At 39.4% G+C, this 20,134-nt stretch overlaps 2 protein-coding genes across 9 annotated transcripts in view; both read left to right on the top strand.

The window, feature by feature from the left end:
- The window catches only part of LOC127536126 (hepatic lectin-like), an 88,403-nt gene extending 77,693 nt beyond the window's left edge, over window positions 1–10,710 (top strand). For 4 of the 8 annotated variants that reach the window (XM_051955618.1, XM_051955614.1, XM_051955616.1 and 1 more), the window contains 6 exons: window positions 481–594; window positions 9,439–9,516; window positions 9,695–9,757; window positions 9,916–10,067; window positions 10,168–10,292; window positions 10,375–10,710. In XM_051955618.1, coding sequence (XP_051811578.1) covers window positions 481–594; window positions 9,439–9,516; window positions 9,695–9,757; window positions 9,916–10,067; window positions 10,168–10,292; window positions 10,375–10,570 — 728 coding nt within the window. In that variant the 3' untranslated portion in view covers window positions 10,571–10,710. The remainder of the gene's footprint in view (window positions 1–480; window positions 595–9,438; window positions 9,517–9,694; window positions 9,758–9,915; window positions 10,068–10,167; window positions 10,293–10,374) is intronic. The other 4 variants (XM_051955622.1, XM_051955620.1, XM_051955623.1 and 1 more) reach the window with 4 other exon arrangements.
- Window positions 10,711–15,376: 4,666 nt separating this feature from the next.
- LOC127536081 (hepatic lectin-like) lies at window positions 15,377–18,083 on the top strand. The gene is made up of 6 exons (XM_051955536.1): window positions 15,377–15,443; window positions 16,157–16,279; window positions 17,068–17,130; window positions 17,289–17,440; window positions 17,541–17,665; window positions 17,748–18,083. Exons 1-6 carry the CDS (start codon window positions 15,416–15,418, stop codon window positions 17,941–17,943), a joined length of 687 nt encoding a protein of 228 aa, XP_051811496.1. The 5' UTR covers window positions 15,377–15,415; the 3' UTR covers window positions 17,944–18,083.
- The last annotated feature ends 2,051 nt before the right edge of the window (window positions 18,084–20,134 follow it).

Below are 20,134 nucleotides of genomic sequence, written 5' to 3'. Positions count from 1 at the left end.
AAATCCTCAAGAGTAATTAGAGCAATTGACATTTTAAACTATCATTTTTTTAATTAATGATATATCTGTGCTTTTTAGTAGTGGGTAGAGTGGCCGTCTCGCAACCGAATGGTTGCGGTTCGATCCCCCGGCCCATCATGCTCATGTCGAGGTGTCCCTGAGCAAGACACCTAACCCCTAATTGCTCCTGATGGGTTGCGGTTAGCGCCTTGCATGGCAGCTCCCGCCATCAGTGTGTGAATGTGTGTGTGAATGGGTGAATGTGATGTATCATGTAAAGCGCTTTGGATAAAAGCGTTATATAAATACAACCGTTTATCATTTAATTTTCTGCAGCAAAAATCTTCTTTAATTTTCTTCCAGATGATATTATTGGAGAAAGCTGATCATTTGTGGTGCTTCATTGTGCAATGTTCCAGTTTTTGTGGCCAGAAGTTGCACATATTTATCTGTTCATCTCTTTCTCTGTTGACCGTTCAGCCGGTTTCCATGAAGATGAGTCAAGCAGAAAGCTTAAAGTCACGTCAGAGAGAGTCGCTCTGCTGGTTCTCACTGTTCTGCTGGCAGCTGCTGTCATTGCTCTCGGTGTTACCGGTGAGTCTGTGCAGCTCTTAACACCAATAAACAGCTGATTAAGGTTAAATGAGACAGAAAATGTTTGTGCCATTAAATTTGTAACTCATCTTGTTTGTTCAGTACAACAGAAGAAACTACACCTCTGTACAATATCACTTAAATGTCAAATGATTCAAATTGTATATTGAAGTAACTGCATGATTTCTAAGTTAAACAATAGAACATTTCCTCTCATGAAAAGTCAGAAATAAATACTTTAGAAAGGCTATGTTAAAAACACAGGTTTCCAAGCAGAAAGTGATTCCCAATCAGCCAAACCGCATAAAGGTGGTTATAAAATGAGCTGTGAATGGGATAATGTTTTTAGTTTTTGATTTGTGGACTGCGTCTATCTGCATGTCTGCATCATGGCTCCATATGAACCAGGATTGGAACTAAATAATGTCATTGTATGATTCACAAACATGGAGAAGAAAACAGGAACATCAGTGAGAAACTAAAAGCCAGTGAAGCACAATGTCCACAGTAATCAGGAGGTATAAAAGGAGTCATAGTACCACTAATCATGGCCGCAGTGGTCGTCCTTCTAAAACGCCTCCACTGACAGTGAACTACTTTCACAATCTAGCAGACGGCAGCTACTTCAGACTTAACACATGGGTTATTAATGGAAATCTGAGTTTCTGTGGAGCTCAGACAGTGTGAAGAGAAGTTCAAAACATTAACCCCTATAGACGGAGGACGAGAAAGAGACACTTCCTGTTTTCAACACAAAACTAAGATGATAAAAGATAAGGAGTTCAGAAAAGAACATTAAAAGAAGCCTGATAAATGTTGAGAGCACATTCTTTGGTCAGATGACACCCAGATACATTTGTTGGGTCCATTTGGTGTGAATCTGACCAGGACTACCACATGGATGGACACTCCTGATAGTGAAGAACAGAGGTGGGATGGTGATGATATGAGATGAGATACTTATAGATGCACCATGAATGTCTGTGGAAAAACCAAAACACTGCTTCCAGTCTGCAGAACTTTGAAAAAGAGTAATATTCCAGCATGAGGACCATCCAGAGAACAAAATAACAAGACGTTCTAAAGAAAGAAAAAATAAGTGAAACTTGAACCTGGTCAAGTACATCATCTGACTTCACCAGAACACCTTTGGGGTATCTTCAAAAGAAAGGTAAAACAACAAACCCCTCCAGCAAAGTCTGAAGAATGGCAGAAGAACAAGTTGGTATCCTCCATATAAAGGAGGACTGAGTCTGTCACTAAAAATAAGGTTGGATGTTCAACAGCATAGTAATGATAATGTTCAGACTTCTGTTGCATTCAGTTACTGCTTTGGGGTCTGTATTTATAATGTAGAAAATCCAGACTGCTGGGTTTTAATTTGACATACAAATAAGTATCCATTGTTCTACTTAGAAGGGATACAATTCCTGTGAGGTGAAATGATTTCAAAACCTTTGATATTGGACTTCTGGCGGATGGCTTGCTGAGCAGACGCGAGGAGGGGAGCTCTCGAGCATAGTTCGTTTTAGTTTGATATTTACACCCACAAAGTGCCTGCATTTTTACACTGACGGCCCTCTCAGGCTAATTTGTGTTCGAGATGTCGGAAAGAAGTAAAAAGGAGAGACCAGCGGCCAAAAATACCGAGGAGGGAGGGCGAGGAACGCGCATGCTGGCGGCTGCGGAAGAGCTAACGTTAGCCAAGTTGGTAACTGAGCTTGAAAAAGTTCGAAATAACATCACGGACGAGTTCAGGACAACACTTTTGCCGATTCAGACAGCAGTGGAAGCTGTTAAACGCCAGGTCGACTCATTTGAGGCTCACTTTACCAAGGCGGAGGACGCTCTTTCAGACCACAGTGACCGGATCGCTCCGTTGGAAACATCCGTCGATGAGCTGAAATCCGCCATACAGACCCTATCCAAAGAAAATGAAGGACTGAAAGACACGTTGGATGGATATGAAAACAGACAGAGACGTCTGAATCTGAGGGTCCTCGGCGTCGCTGAGGACAGCGAGCGGGGACACTGGCCCCGAAAATTTATGTCAGAGCTTCTGGTGAAAGTGTTGAACGACGAAAATTTTATGAAACCACCGGAGCTGGAGAGATGTCACAGAGCTCTTACGACCAAGCCGAGCCCCGGTGCGCATACCCGACCATTCATTCTATGCTTCCACCGGTACCAGGAGAGGGAACGGGTACTCCAGCTGGCGATACAGAAACGGCAACTCTCCTATGAGGGTAAGAAAATCCTTATTTTCCCAGACTTTAGTGCCCGGCTGGCAGCTAAGCACAGCACTTACAAGAAGGTGAAATCAAAGCTGTACGAGAACAACATCAAGTTTAGCCTGCGATACCCTGCAACGCTTGTGGTGTACTTCAAAGGATCCCGGCACTCATTCAGCACCGCTGATGCTGCGGAGGCTTTCTTCAACCGACACCTTGGCGAGGAAGCTGGAGCCCGATCCAGTTCCGACGGTTGAAGGCACGGACTGGTTTTTTCACTTACAGAACGTCGCTCTTGGATTGATTTTCCCAGCAGACTAATATTAAGAATCAGTAGTTTTTTCCATCGCCATGACGAATGATTATTATGGCAAGTGAACACCGTAGGAGCCTTGACAACTCTTGAACAGACTCTTTCATCTATGAGGTATGGCACTTTAATACTGAGGACCATTTTGGTTTTATAGCATTGGCTGCATCTTTTTTATTTTTATTGTCGGACTTCTATTCATATGGACAATTAAGTGCCTTATCCTCAGAACTGATTCAACTGAATTCTATTTAATGGGAGCTGCCAAGATGTTTTTTTTTTGGTTTGTGTTACACGAGTTACATACTACAATGGACGCAACAGTGTAATTTTCAACAATTATTTATTTCGTAAGGAGAATTGGGTATCCCTGCTTACTTCATCATCTGCCTCTGAAACTCATTGAACCTAGTTAATTTTACAGCACCACAAATGGCGGATCAACCCGCAGGTATAACATGCATGAATTCACTTCAAACTTATGGCACAGCAAAAGAACTGCAAACTAACACACCACAAATGGCGGATCAACCCGCAGGTATAACATGCATGAATTCACTTCAAACTTTAGGGCACAGCAAGAGAACCGCAAGCTAACACACCTTCACATGAAAACACACCACAAATGGAGAGTCAGAGCATAGATGATATTAACAGGGGAAGTGACCCAAATCAAACAAACATAAAACAAAAGACAAATGTAAGGAGTTAGTTCGCCCGCACAAGTTCTTTATTCTTTCACACAGCTGTAGTGCATTACTGAGCGAACTAACTCAAGTTAAAAAAATACAAATAAAGTTACAAAAAGGACAGCAGGCAGCGGCCCACACGAACACTGCAATACACAAAACACAACATTACCAAAAGCTAAAAAACACTTTAATCACAACTCTAAAAACATTAAAAAGCCGCATACCTGAAACGCCGTCGTCCCACGCTCAGTTGTTCACTCACACGGTGCCACAATCACTCCATTCTGCGGCAAGTCCATAAAACCCTGCCATACAACATGCATATAAAATACTGAACAACATAAAACAACCACCATATTACAAAAATATTTACCGGATCGTCTCATTTCACCCTCCTGTCTGGCGTGTGTGCCCAGCAAACACTTCAGGCCACCCCACAGGAAACCGGCGTCTACTTTGGCAAGCGGCCAACTTCCTTTTTAAAGGAAAATGCCCAGGAGAAGAGCGACACCCTGCGGTGTCCTATGCTACATTTGTTTTTTTTGGTTTGTTTTTTTTTAATTTTATTTAATATTATTTTATTTGTGTGCTATTTTCTTTACTATTTTGAAGAGGCACCTTAATGTGCATTATGGCATCTCCCTAACTTAGCAGTTTATGGGGGCTTTTTTTTTTTTAAATTTTCTTCATGGCTTGTTGGGTATTTTTATTTGAATTGTTCAGACGTTGTGTTTGGCGTTATATACTGAGAACTAACGCTTGGGAGCTCTACCAGGTAGGGTAAGTAGCTCAAGATGGTTACAAGGAAGTTGTGTGTATATCACAGAGGGAGGGGGGGGGGCACACGGGGACATTATACTTATCATATTACGTCAGGATTGTATTCCATTCTGGGGGAGGGTCGCTGGAATGGCTAGCCACACTATACTATCCCTCAATGTTAGAGGGTTAAACTCACCATTTAAGCGCTCAAAAGTCTTAGACTTATTAAGAAGGAGGAATGTTGACGTGGCTCTCCTATCGGAGACTCATTTAGTGCCAGCTGAGGTCCATCGTATGCAGAACAAGCACTACAGAGTGGTAGCATCTTCGGGGGATGGTTCCAAGACTAAAGGGGTTATGATTCTAATGAAATGTAAACTAAATCTGGCAATTGAGAAAATTAGTTCAAATAATTCAGGGAGATTGGCTTATTGTGGGGTCTCCATCCAGGGGAGGAAAATAGGCTTTGCAAGTGTATACGCACCCACAACCTTTGATCCATCTTATTTCCCTTGGTTAACTAAAGAGCTACTGTGTCTCTCTAACTACTCACTTATTGTAGGGTCAGATATGAACACTTTTTTTGATTGTAATCTAGATAGATCTAACCCATCCATTACGCATTCACAAGCTCTAGCCTCTGACGCTCTAAACACTTTCGCGAAGGATAATAATCTGGTGGATATCTGGAGGGTTCAGAACCCTACTGCTAAAGATTACACATACTTTTCCCCACATCATAAAATGTTTTCAAGAATAGACTATATTTTAGCCGCATCAAACCTGATTCCAACTGCAGACGGGATCGTATTTCTACCGCGTAATATCTCTGACCATAACGCAATATTGATCTCCTTTCATTTGGATTTCCTACCGAGTGCTCCATCCAGGTGGAGGTTCAATACAACCCTTCTCAGAAACGAAAAATTTCTCTCACAAATTAAAACTAGATTGGAAGAATTCATTAATATAAACAAAGATTCAGTTTCGGATAAGGCAATTGTATGGTTGGCGATCAAGGGATTCCTGCGTAATAATGCAACTGGCTTCTCATCCTTTCTTAAAAAATGTAGACTGCAAAAGATCTCTCAATTAGAACAGGCTTGCAGTACCTTAGAGAGAGAACTCAAGAATAACTATAGTAATGAGGCAGAAACAAAACTTAAGTCAGTGAGAGCAGAATTAGATGATATACTCAGACAACGGGTTGAATATATGATGCATATTACCAAACATAGGTATTATACTGATAGCAGTAAACCAAGCCGTCTCCTTGCATTAACGCTGAAACGGCAAGAAAACCAATTCGGCATCCCATCAATAAATTGTCCAGTGAAGGGACTGGTTACTAAAATAGTCGACATTAATAACACATTTAAGTCATTTTTTGAGAATTTATACTCTTCAGAGGATACACTGTCACAGGAACTATTTGACTCATTTTTTGCCAATCTGAATTTACCCACGCTGTCTGACAAGGAATCGAAGGAACTGGATGCCCCGATAACCTTAGATGAGCTATATACGGCAGTTAAATTAACCAATAAGGGGGGCTCTCCAGGAATTGATGGGATCCCTGCTGAGCTATATTTAGAATTATGGAATATTGTAGGTCCGATTTGGTTAGATACTATTAATTCTGCTATAGGAAAGGGCTACTTCCATAAGGATCTTAACACAGCACTCATTTCAGTGCTTCAGAAGCCTGGCAGAGACCCCCAAAGCTGTTCTAATTACCGCCCTATATCGCTCATTAATGCTGATATTAAGATTTACTCCAAAGTTATTGCTATGCGTCTGGACAAAGTTGTCGGGAAGTTAATCAATCTGGATCAAACTGGTTTCCTTAAAGGACGTTTGGCATCAGATAATGTCCGCTGGCTTTTGCATGTCATTGCTGATGCCAAAAAGACAGGCTTACCAGGCGGACTCTTGTTTCTCGATGCAGAAAAAGCGTTTGATCGCCTGGAATGGGGTTATTTGTGGAAAGTCCTGAGAAAATTCAATTTTGGCCAGAATTTTGTTAAAATGACTCAAGTTTTGTACTCTAATACCTCGGCTAGGGTTGTCACAGCTGGACAATTCTCTGACCTTTTTGATATAGGCCGCGGGTCGAGACAGGGGTGCCCGGCATCTCCTTCCATTTTCAATCTGTCATTCGAACCGTTAGCCCAGTATATACGACAATGTCACCTAGTTACTCCAATTAAAATAGGGTCCACATCACACTCCATTTCAATGTATGCTGATGACACACTTGTCTATCTCTCTGAATTACAGCAATCCCTCCTGAATGTGTTGAAAATTATTGACCATTTTAGTACATTATCTGGTTAAAAGATTAACTACTCACAGTCGATTCTGATACTATTGAACACGGATTTGAAGAGTTTGCATATTCAGTCCCCCATACCGGTGGCACAAAAGGCAATATATTTAGGTATAGAGATCAGTCCCTGTATTCAGGCAATAGCGAGAAATAATTACACATCCATTATGAAGAAAGTTGTGGATGACCTCGAGAGGTGGGCAGCACTCCCCTCATCAATGCCTGCCCGTATAGCTACAGTCAAAATGAATGTGCTCCCGCGCATAAACTTTATAAGCTCTATGCTTCCTTTACCAACCCCAGTAGGGTTTTGGCAGAAACTCGACTCAAAGCTTAAAAAGTTCGTTTGGAATGGAAAGAAGCCTCGCATTAAATGGTCAACATTGTATCGGGATAAACTCCAGGGTGGATGGACTTTCCCATACTTTAAGCTGTATCATTGGGCATTTGTGTTACGCTCCCTGAAACACTGGCTTGATTCAGAAATGGTCTCTCCCTGGAAGATGCTAGAACAGGAATTGGTTCATCCTTTAAGACTTCAAGATGTGGTTTTCTCTGGTGTCAAACATAAAAAATGTTACTCTCAATTTGGACCAATAGTATCATATATAATTCAAACTATGGGGAATGCAGAGAAATATATAGGTTATAAATTAAAATGGCACAAACACTCCCCTATTAGGTATAACCATAGGTGTCAGTTTAGGGGGGGACGGTGGGGACGTGCCCCCCCCACTTTTATCAGGGGTCATTTTGTCTCCAACACATTCAAATTCTTCACATGTAAGCCGTTGTAAACCCAGTTATTTTCAGCAGTATAGAAAATTCCGACGCTCCTGAACGCACCATCCGCACTCGGCCGAGAGTTACACAGACACGCAGTACACCTTCGTGAGGTTAAAAAAAAACGTGCAGATGCAAAATTTGCGCCCTTGCCAAGTGGAAGCTCCGACCAGAGGCGTGCAGGGGCAAAATTTCGGCCCGGGAGAATTAGTACTATAGCGGCCCACAGACCCCTCAATCAGTATGTACCGATGGTGCAACAGGATGAGCCTTTGGTGTGGTGGTTGTGAGTTTGAACCCAGCTTGTGGCATTTTGCCGCCGTTCTTCGACATTTTCTCAAAGTGCTGTGGTCTCCATCCCCCCCACTTTTAAAAACAAACTGACACCCTTTGGTATAACTTCAACTTATTGACAGGTGGCAAACCATTCATTTCACAATTATGGGCACAACATGGTGTTTGGACATTGGGCGATATCTCGGGCCAAAACTCCATTATGGATTTTCCTGATCTAATGTCCCACTTCGGCATTTCAAGAAATTCACAGTTCCTCTACTTTAGAGTAAGGTCAGCACTTAATTCACTTAAGGTCCCTTGGGGGGCTGAACTGAGGACTCATCCCTTAGTGTCACTGATGGAGAAAGCACCTCAAAAGAAAACAGTCTCCTATATTTATAATAATCTTGTATCCTACGCCCCTGCAGAATCACCTGAACGCAGTTCATGGGAGGCAGATCTACATTTAGGAACAGTGACCATTGATTGGGATACTGTGTGGGGAAATGTCTTTCGGTCATCCAAAAATCCAAATCACCAATTAATCCACTACAAAATCTGTCACAGGACCTACTTAACTCCACGTAAAAGGCATTTGATGGGTTTAGCTCCTGATCCTTATTGCACATTCTGCAGTCAGGGTGTTCTGGGTACATTGATGCATGTGTTGTGGGAGTGCCCACAGGTACAAAGGTTTTGGGTTGAAGTTGTGGATAAAATGTCTGCTTTGATAGGGAGGAAACTACCACTAGAACCGGTGCTTCTTCTCTTAAATGATGACTCCAGGTTCAAGATCACTCAGGTACAGCGTAAACTCTGGCTAGCTGGTATGACTGCAGCAAAAAAAATTATAGTTTTAAGGTGGCTTCCACCACACCAGTTATCAATTAAACATTGGTTACAAGCTCTCCTCGAGGTGGTCTACCTGGAGTGGTCATCAGCTCGCATCAATACTTCAGAGCTACGAACATTGAAGATGTGGGAAAAAGCTGTAGAGGACGTCAAAACGTTACTGTCATGACTTCTGAGGCTCATTTGTGGTAATTTTATGTTTGTTTATAATCCTGTTTTCTATTTTTTTTACTTTATTTACTTATTTTTTATCCAACCGTCTTGATCTTGATTTTGTAAACATTCCTATGTCGTCTTGTGTGCTCCGCGGGGGGTGGGGTGGGGAAGGGTGAAAGGGGTTTTTGTTTTGTTTTTTGGTTTTGTTTTGTTCAGTGCGTTTGGTTTGTATCTCTGTTGTTATCACTGTTTAAAAGTTAATAAAAAGTTGATTACAAAAACCCTTTGATATTGATGTCCCAGTGTACTCCACTACAACTGATATATTTTATTTCTTTAGAGCTTTTGTTGTGAAAAATCTGAACAGATCACAAAATCACTGTTTATCCCATTTCAGTGAGACACAATCTGAGACTGACTGATTTCTTGTTTGCTTTGTTTTTTTTATATCAGTGTTTGACAACAAAAGAACCAAGGAAGAGCTCAAAAGTCTCAAAATGGAGTTGGAAACTTTAAATAAAAGTCTGTCAGGTGAGGATTTAAGACAACAGCGCTGCAATGCTGGAGAAACTTGGATTGTTTCTGACCTTCTTCAGAGTGATTCAGTTTAATGACACACAGCTGATGTTAACATTCAACCTTCTTTATTGGTTCTTCTCAACTTTTTTGATGGCGAATGACTGATCAGATGTTTTAATTTCAATCATAGCAGAAACCAAACCAAGCAGCACTGTGCAGCCCACATGTCCACCACCTCCTGCAGTGGGATCTTGTAAGTCATGGATTTGTCTTAAATTAGTGTCTTCTAATAATGATGACTGAATAACTGACTGATGCTTTAAGTTAAACTGTAACTGCTGCACAGAAGAAGCCTCCTGATGCCTCCAAATCACACAAACATCAACAGTTTGTTCTGTAATCTCTTCAAAGATGAGCCATGTCCAAAATGTGAAGCAGGCTGGGAGCATCATGGAGGAAAGTGTTATAACTTCACCACCAATAAATCATCCTGGGAAGAGAGCAGATGTTTCTGCCAAAGTCAAGGAGGAGATCTGGTGAAGATAGACAGCAGGGATGAGCAGGTAGAAACTCTGCTGCATTCTCATGTATATTATCACAACTTTATGTTTCATCATCTCAGCCTGGAAAAGTCTCACAACTTTCATCAACTTTCCTGTTCAGAGTTTCCTGGAGAGACGACTGAGAGACGTAATGGAAAAAGCTGAGGACAAGTTCTGGATCGGCCTGACTGACTCAAAAGAAGAAGGCAGATGGTTGTGGGTGGACGGCTCACTGCTGGTTGAAAGGTTTGATTCTCATCAAAACATTCTGGTCCATTTCCAAAATCAAAACCACCGAGATTTATTGAATCTGTTCTTCTTCTGTTAGGTTGAAGTTTTGGAGCTCCGGGGAGCCAGACAACTGGAAAGAAGAAGATCCTGATGGAGAGGATTGTGCGAGAATGGGGGAGAAAGTTGGAGCTCATGACCTGAAGTGTTGGTTTGACCACTCGTGCAAAAATCCTCACAGAAGTATTTGTGAGAAACCAGAAAAAACTGGCCAGCGTTCATATGTTTGTGTCTAAAGTCCACTTCAGGTTTAGAAACAATCTGAGTACAGGATACAGAAGGTGGAGCGATGCTGTTTTAATAAAGCTAAAGTCACAAACATTTAAAGATTCCCTGCAGACTTCTTCAAAGACAAAATAAAACTCTTCTTGCTGAACTCTGTCTGTCTGAGACTTCTTTTTATCTGCTGTATTTAAAGGTCCAGTGTGTCGGATTTACAAGGATCTATTGACAGAAATGGAACATAATATTCAGAATTGTGGTTTCATTGGTTTAAAATCACTTCAAAATAACAATAGTTGTGTTTTTATGAGGTCAGAATGAGTTCTTTATATTTCCAGAAGGAGCAGCTCATGACATGAAGAACCACCTTGTTTCTACAGGAGCCCAGAGAGGACAAACCAAACACCAGCTTCTACGTGTTTGGAAGAGGAGGGTGAGCTGAGAGGTCTTCAGATGGTTGTAATCTACCATCTCACCACTAGATGGCACTAAATCCTGAACAATGCATCTTAGATTGAACTGCTGAACCTAAGACTAATAATAAAGTCTCCTAATTCAGTCAAAACATCTGTTATCAATCACACTCATCTAAGCTGCATATTAAACCATGATTAGTTGTTCTGCTTTGACAAAATTATCATGTTGAACTCAAATTTAAAGTGAGAAAACAGCCTGAATGTGAAAAAAAGACATCAATAAATTCACATTTTTAAGTGGAATTGGGCTTAAAGAGCAGTTTCTTGAAAAATGAAGGTGTCAAGTACAAATCACATGCTTAATACTTTTAATTAGCACTATACTGTACACATAGATAAATTATTCAATGGGGAAAACTATCTATAAAATGAAATAAAGCTTTGAATAAACTGGATAAAAACTGACTAACATATAATCTGTGACCTCACTGTTACAGAATATAAATGATCACTTTGTTTCAGGTTAAGATAAAAGCAGAGCCAGACAGCAGATAAAATCTCCTCCTCATCCTTTAAACTCAACAGGAAGGTTTGTGTTTTATGGAAAGCTGTGAAACATTGATGTGTTGCTCCTTATTTCTCGCTGAAATGCCTGAAGAGACGAGTGAGGGAACATCTACAGTGAGCCTCAATGCTTTTCTGGTGATATAATATTTCAGAAATAAGTAAAAATTCTACAAAAAGGTGTTTCTGAACATGAATGTTTGCAGAATATTTGTTTCTTCCTTATAGCACCATGGAGTAGACTTTCCCAGAGAGGCTGAGAAGTGTGACACCTTGATAACTGGGACACACCATCCAGTCTTGCTTTTAAAAATGGGACCCACCACCTTGTCTGCTACTATGCAGGCACTAACCCTGATATCCACACAACACTGTAGACACGTGTCAACCAAGACAGTCCAACAACATCCAACATTTATTTAAAACCTCTGCTGAAGTAGTAGCCATTGAAACTAAGCAAGAGATAATCCTTTGCATTTACAAACCACCTGATTGTAACACTTTTGAGTCAAGTATGTCCAAGGCTCTGGAGATCATATCCACAGAAGGGAAAAACTGTTACATGATGGGGGACCTTAATATAAACATCGGAAACTGTGAGATAGATTTAACAAGTAAGGAATTCATTGATACCATGTATTCCCACAGTTTTCATCCTATGATGTTCCCACCAGAGTGACAGCTAAATCAGCAACTCAAATTGCTAACATCTTCACAAATGTCTTGGATAAGAGGACCAAATCTGGTGTCCTGTGTATACATGTGGCTGACCACTGTCCTATTTTCTTAGTAATTCTTTCTGACACTAAACAGAGAGTGCCTCTGCAAAATACTAAATGTAAAAGACATTTTACTGATGCAAACAGAAACAAATTTATTAAGGCTGTCAACCTTTTGCAATGGAGTGACATTATTGAAGTAGATGACACACAGAGAGCTTTCACAATGTTTACAAGGAAACTTGTTGATGTATTTCATTTATGTTTTCCTCTTCAATCTGTGACTCCTAAATTTAAGCAATCTAAACCATGGATTACCCCAGCTATTATTAAATCTTTAAAGACTAAAAATAAGTTATTTAAAAAGTATGTTTCAAATCCTACACCATTCAATTTTAGTGAATTCAAAAAATATAAGAACAAATTAAACCATATTTTGAGAGGAGCAAAAGTTCATTATTATAATACAAAGCTAGTCCAGTACAGAAACAATGCGTTTGGCATGTGGAAAACAATTAATTCCATTCTTAATAAAAATTACTCTAAAAAGCAGATGCCAAATGAATTTAAAATGAATGATGATAGTACTGTCACAGATGCCAACGAAATTGCTTCTAAATTCAACTCCTTTTTGTCAGAAGTTGGTCCATCTTTAGCTTCTAAGATCCCATTTTGCCAGCACAAACCATTGGACTATATGGGTTGCTCAATTACTGAAGAATTTAAACTTTTACCAGTTACTGAGGAAGAGGTTAGAGATATTTTACTAGGTCTAAAGGACAGCTCTCCAGGGTATGATAATATTGATAGTAAATTGCTAAAATCCATATGCCCCGATATCATCAAACCTCTTGTTCATATCTTTAATGTTTCCCTAATCAATGGTGTTGTTCCTATTGAACTAAAGAGAGCAAAAATCACTCCGGTTCATAAAGAGGATGATCCTGCTGTTTTTAATCACTATAGACCAATCTCTGTTTTACCTACTATTTCAAAAGTTCTTGAAAAGATTGTCTATAGTAGATTGATTAAATATCTTGATGAGCACAATATTTTATTTCCACATCAGTATGGTTTTAGGAAGAAACATTCTGCCTATATGGCACTTGATCAACTACTGACCGGAATATATAAAGCAAGAGACCAAAAAGAAAATACCATCTGTGTTTTTCTGGATTTGTCTAAAGCGTTCGACACAGTCAATCATGCGATTCTTTTGGACAAGCTTTCATTTCTTGGCATAAAGCATGGATCATTACAGTGGTTTTCTAATTATCTAACAGACAGATACTAAACGGTTTCTTACAAAGGGGTAGAATCTCCTCTTCTGCCTCTTCAGCGTGGATTACCTCAAGGTTCAATTTTGGGTCCTTTGTTATTTTTGTTATATATTAATGATCTCCCCCAGTGTTTCTGATAAACTCTCTGAAATCTTATTTGCAGATGACACCTGTGTATTTTATTCCCATAAGGATCCTAACACTCTGGTACAAGTAATGAATGAAGAACTTGACAAGTTATCTTCTTGGTTCATGTCAAATAAATTGTCACTCAATATTAAAAAAACTAACTTTATATTTTTTGGAATACAGCCCAATACTTTTAAATCTTCTTTGAAAATCCAAATTGATAATATACCCATCCAGAATGTTTCCTCTGCTCGTTTTCTTGGAGTTATAGTTGATGAATCCCTTAGCTGGAAACCACATCTGAGTTTTCTTACTTCAAAAATCGCCAAAGCTGTCGGAATACTAGGAAAAATCCGTTACCTCATTAATTCAAGAGTGGCAACAATGCTATATTATGCAATGATATATCCACATATAAATTACTGTAATATATCTTGGGCTAGTACCCATGAAACCAAACTTCAGCCTATTTATCGTCTCCAGAAACGAATTTTGAGAATAATATTTTGTGTAGATCGCAGACATCCATCTCAGCCCCTGTTCGCTAAAGCAGGTGTTCTGAGTGTCTACCAAGTCAATAATGTCCAAATTGGTCGGTTTGTTTATAGTTCTGTAAACAAACTACTACCCCAACATCTAAATTCTATTTATCATTTTAATAACGAATGTCATTATTATCCAACTCGTAGCAGCACACTTATTAGAGCTCCTTTTGGTCGAATAAATCTCTCTGTATTTAGTATTCCATACAGAGGATCCAAAATATGGAATCCATGACCAACCTGGGTCAGAGTCCTTTCACAAACTAAATTTAAAGCAGCTTTTAAAGAACTGCTTTAGAAAAAGAGTAATTTTCCATATGGGATATCCTACTAACACCTGGTTTGTCTTTGGTCAATATGTTTTAAAGAGGTAATATTTACCCTGTGTATAACTTTATGAACTGTTGGCATGTTATTTGATACATTTTAACATATTTATATAATTGTCTACCTGAGAAGGTTTTTCTTTTTTTCTTTTTTTTTTTTGGAGGTTGTCTTCTCTCAAACCCCTTGAGGGTTTTTTGGCAACCCTCCTTCACACTTTTAATGTAAGAAATGCGAATTGTTTGTTTAACTTTGTGTGTGAAAATAAATAAAATCAAATCAAAATCAAAGACTTCAGCATCTCAGGGTCATCTGGTCCACACCTGGTGTCTTGCCACTACTCACTACATCAAAGCGCTCTTTTCACAATCTCAATTAGTGCTTATGTTTTTACATCGCTGCTGTTGTTTCTTAAATGTTTACACTATTCCCCCTGGCAGTTGTAACAATGCAAATTTCCCCAGTGTGGGATTATAAATGGCTTATTTTAGCATATCGTATCATATCACATCATAAACTAACAGACAACAAACTGACCATCTTCTGTGACCTCACCGTTACAGAACAGAAATGACTCGTTTGTCTCGGATAAAGAAAAGAAAGAGGAACAGTCTGTAGATGAAGCCTCCTCCTCATCCTTTACACTTAACAGGAAGTTTCTTTTTTTTTAATAGAAAGGTGTCAAACAGTATTTCTTCATGAAACGACCGAAGAGACGAGTGAGGAAACATCTACGGTGAGCCTCGATGCTTTTCTGTCGACTTAATATTTCAGAAACGACTAAAAATACTACAAGCAGGTGTTTTTGAAGATTAACATATGAGGTATATATGATTTTGTGTTGCAGAGACAGTTTGATCAACTGAAGGGTGAAGTCTGGACACAATGATCCGACCACAGAGAGACACTGAAGGTAGGAACTTTAAATGAACTGGAGGCTGAAGAACAGGGAGCTTCAGTCACAACTGAACTTCAACATTTATTTACTGCAGTAAAACAACATTATCTGCAGAAAAAAGTCCTCATTCAATGTTGTGTCATGTCAATATATAATATTTACTGCTGGCTAAATGGAAAATCAACAGACTTAAACCGCATTTATGAAAGTAGATTCAGGATTGTTGTTTTGCAGAGAAACATGTTTTATGATGAGAAATAATGAACAAGAAAGAAAGAAAGAAAGAAAGAAAGAAAGAAAGAAAGAAAGAAAGAAAGAAAGAAAGAAAGAAAGAAAATCCTTCAGCTATGTGTTTGAAATAAGACCAAAGCAGAAAAAAGAGGAACTGACCGTGAGAACAGAAGATGTTTAAACACGTCGGTATCTGAACCACTGGATGTGATGTTTCCTGTTGGTCTAATTCCCACAATGACAAACTGTTTATTGGCTATAAGTGGACAATAACACCTAAATTCTCCTGTATCTTCCCACAACGACACTACCAGTTATTATCAGGTGAAATCAGCAGTGTGACAGTACAGGATATCAACATTTAAAATCCAGAATTGCTGCTAAAACTACAGATAAAGTGTGATTCATGTGGGTTTCTCCTGTTCTGTTGACATGATGTTGTGCTATCTGCTTTAACATACAGCTGTTCATGTGTTTCTCCTCTAAATGTTGGTCAGATGAAGCTGCTGAGTCTCGTCCTGTCAGATCCAACACAGCATCAAAGTTGACATCAGAAAGAGTGATTCTGCTGCTTCTCTCGGCTCTGCTGGCTGCTGCGCTCATTGTTATTTACCGTCTCTGTGAGTTTCTACGCATTCATTCATGTACTTTTACCTAAAAACAAGGTGAACCATGGCTCCAGTCTCAGGTCTCTGTACTCTGGACCTCTGAGTGTTTGGCTGCATCCTTTCCTCCATTCTGATTAATCTCAGTGGTGCTGAGCAGCGGTTCTAGAGCATGATGCTGCCACCACCATGCTCCACAAAAACAAAAATATTGATAGATAGTCTGATCAAGTAGAACAGCTCTGGAGTTTACAATCAGTTTTCCAAATATAGGATAACCAGAGTTTCTTATAAAAATATGTAGGTGTCTTTAGTTTTCTAACCTCACTGTGTTCCTGGAGAAACAGACTGAACAGTTACGTGTCATACCTACTGAATTTATTGACTTATTGGAAGAGATGCTTCAACGTAAACGCTTTGATGATTTATTCCAACTGATGTGTTTTACTTATTCAGAGGTGTTGTAAAATCTGATGCAATTCAGAAAATCTTTGTTGATCCCATTTTAGTGAGACAGAATCTGTGACTGACAGATTTGTGTCTTTTCTGTTTCATCATTTTTCTGTCAGCGTTTAACAACATCAGTCTCGAAATGAAGTGTGAAACTGGAAATCAAACTCTGTCAGGTGAGGATTTAAAACAACAAGCTGCAATATTTGACAAACTTGGATTGTTTCTGACTTTCTTCAGAGTGATTCAGTTTAATGACACACAGCTGATGTTAACATTCAACCTTCCTTCATGATTCTTCTCAAGTTTTTTGATGAGAAATGACTGATCAGATGTTTTAATTTCAATCATAGCAGAAACCAAACCAAGCAGCACTGTGCAGCCCACATGTCCACCACCTCCTACAGTGGGATCATGTAAGTCATGGATTTGTCTTAAATTAGTGTCTTCTAATAATGATGACTGAATAACTGACTGATGCTTTAAGTTAAACTGTAACTGCTGCACAGAAGAAGCCTCCTGATGCCTCCAAATCACACAAACATCAACAGTTTGTTCTGTAATCTATTCAAAGATGAGCCATGTCCAAAATGTGAAGCAGGCTGGGAGCATCATGGAGGAAAGTGTTATAACTTCACCACCAATAAATCATCCTGGGAAGAGAGCAGATGTTTCTGCCAAAGTCAAGGAGGAGATCTGGTGAAGATAGACAGCAGGGATGAGCAGGTAGAAACTCTGCTGCATTCTCATGTATATTATCACAACTTTATGTTTCATCATCTCAGCCTGGAAAAGTCTCACAACTTTCATCAACTTTCCTGTTCAGACTTTCCTGGAGAGACGACTGAGAGACGTAATGGAAAAAGCTGAGGACAGGTTCTGGATCGGCCTGACCGACACAAAAGAAGAAGGCAGATGGTTGTGGGTGGACGGCTCACTGCTGGATGAAAGGTTTGATTCTCATCAAAACATTCTGGTCCATTTCCAAAATCAAAACCACCAAGATTTACTGAATCTGTTCTTCTTCTGTTAGGTTGAAGTTTTGGAGCTACAAGGAGCCAGACAACTGGAAAGAAAAAGATCCTGATGGACAGGATTGTGTGAGGATGGGGGAGAAAGTTGGAGCTCATGACCTGAAGTGTTGGTTTGACCACTCGTGCAAAGTTCCTCACAGAAGTATTTGTGAGAAACCAGAAAAAAAGGGCCAGCGTTCATATGTTTGTGTCTAAAGTTCACTTCAGGTTTAGAAACAATCTGAGTACAGGATACAGAAGGTGGAGCGATGCTGTTTTAATAAAGCTAAAGTCACAAACATTTAAAGATTCCCTGCAGACTTCTTCAAAGACAAAATAAAACTCTTCTTGCTGAACTCTGTCTGTCTGCGACTTCTTTTTATCTGCTGTATTTAAAGGTCCAGTGTGTCGGATTTACAAGAATCTATTGACAGAAACGGAACATAATATTCAGAATTGTGGTTTCATTGGTTTAAAATCACTTCAAAATAACAATAGTTGTGTTTTTATGAGCTCAGAATGAGTTCTTTATAATTACAGAAGGAGCAGCTAATGACATGATCAACCACCATGTTTCTACAGGAGCCCAGAGAGGACAAACCAAACACCAGCTTCTACGTGTTTGGAAGAGGAGGGTGAGCTGAGAGGTCTTCAGATGGTTGTAATCTACCATCTCACCACTAGATGGCACTAAATCCTGAACACTGCACCTTAAAGTGAACTGCTGAACCTCCATCTGTGGACAGACTGAGACAAAATTAATAATAAAAGTCTCCCAGTTCACTCAAAACATCTGTTATCAATTACAGTCATCTAATCTGTGCATTAAACCATAATAATTAGTTGGAACAAAATGATCATGTCAGACTGTTTCTGAGCATTAATTATCTATTAAATGAATTCAAGCTTTCAATAAATACATAAAAATGGACCAACATATAATCTATGAGCTCACTGTTACAGAATATAAATTACTAGTTTGACTCAGAAAAGAAACAAAAAACAGACTGTAGATAAAGCCTCCTCCTCATCCTTTGAAGTCAACAGGAAGGTGTTTTTCTTTTTTCTTTTTCTTTTTTTACAAAAAGCTATGAAACATAAAAGCGTTGATCATCATTTCTTCCTGAGACGCCTGAAGAGACGAAACATCTACGGCAAGTTTGGACGCTTTTCTGTCGACCAAATGTTCCAGAAATAACAAAAAATACCACAAACAGCTGTTTTACATGATGAATGCTTGCAGATGACATATTTTTATGTTGCAGAGACAGTTTGATCAACTGAAGGGTGAAGTCTGGACACAATGATCCGACCACAGAGAGACACTGAAGGTAGGAACTTTAAATGAACTGGAGGCTGAAGAACAGGGAGCTTCAGTCACAACTGAACTTCAGCATTTATTTACTGCAGTAAAACAACATTATCTGCAGAAACAAACCTTGTATAATCTCAATATTTACTGAAAGCTAAACGAAAAATGACCAGATTTAAACCTCATGTAATAAAGTTTTTTCATGACTCGTCTTTATATGATGGTGGTGATAAAAGTTGTGGACGCTTTAACTTGATGTGTGCAAAAAAAAAAATTACAAGTATTAAGGAATTTACAAGGAGAACTTCACTTGTCCTGCAAAATGTAGGGAAAAACAGACACCATGTCTAGACAGGATTTCTGATTAATTTAATGTTATCTTCACTGAAAAAAATGCTTTTCTTTCAAATACAAGGACATTTCTAAGTGAACCCAAACTTTTGAACGGTAGTGAAGATGGATGCTGGAGCCACCATGGAGGGAAGTGTATTATTTGTATTATTTGTCCACTGAGAAATTGAGCTGGGAAAAGAGCAGAAGAAAATTCAGAGATAAAGGATGAGACCTGGTGAAGATAGACGACCGGAATGAACAAGTAGAAAACAAATTCTTTCATATTTTCTGTGAATGTTTCACCATGTCAGAACAGAAAACTATCAGAGATTAACTTTCATCAACTTGTTCAGAGTTTCCTGGACAGACGACTGATTGTAATGATTGACGACACTGACAAGTTGTGGATCGGTCTGACGCTCAGAAGAAGAAGGCCAGTGGTTGTGGGTGGACGGCTCACCGCTGGAGGAAAGGTTTGTTTCTTGTCAAAACATATTGATCCATCTCCAGAATCAAAGTCATCGGGTTTTATCGAACCTGTTCTTCATCTCTTGCTAGCTTTTGGGGTCGCTTCCAACCAGACAACTGGATATGGGAAGATGTTCAAGGAGAGGACTGTGTGAGGATGGGGGAGAAAACTGGAGATCCTGACCTGAAGTGTTGGTTCGATGAATCCTGCTAAGTTCCTCACAGAAGTATTTGTGAGAAACCAGGAAAAAATTACCAGAATGCATCAGAATGTGTCTAAAATTTAGTTCAGAT

Source organism: Acanthochromis polyacanthus, chromosome 11 (assembly GCF_021347895.1).
Source record: "Acanthochromis polyacanthus isolate Apoly-LR-REF ecotype Palm Island chromosome 11, KAUST_Apoly_ChrSc, whole genome shotgun sequence".
NCBI classification, from domain to species: Eukaryota; Metazoa; Chordata; class Actinopteri; family Pomacentridae; genus Acanthochromis; species Acanthochromis polyacanthus.
Note: the sequence above shows the minus strand (reverse complement) of the source record. Positions and strands in the feature narration are given on the sequence as shown.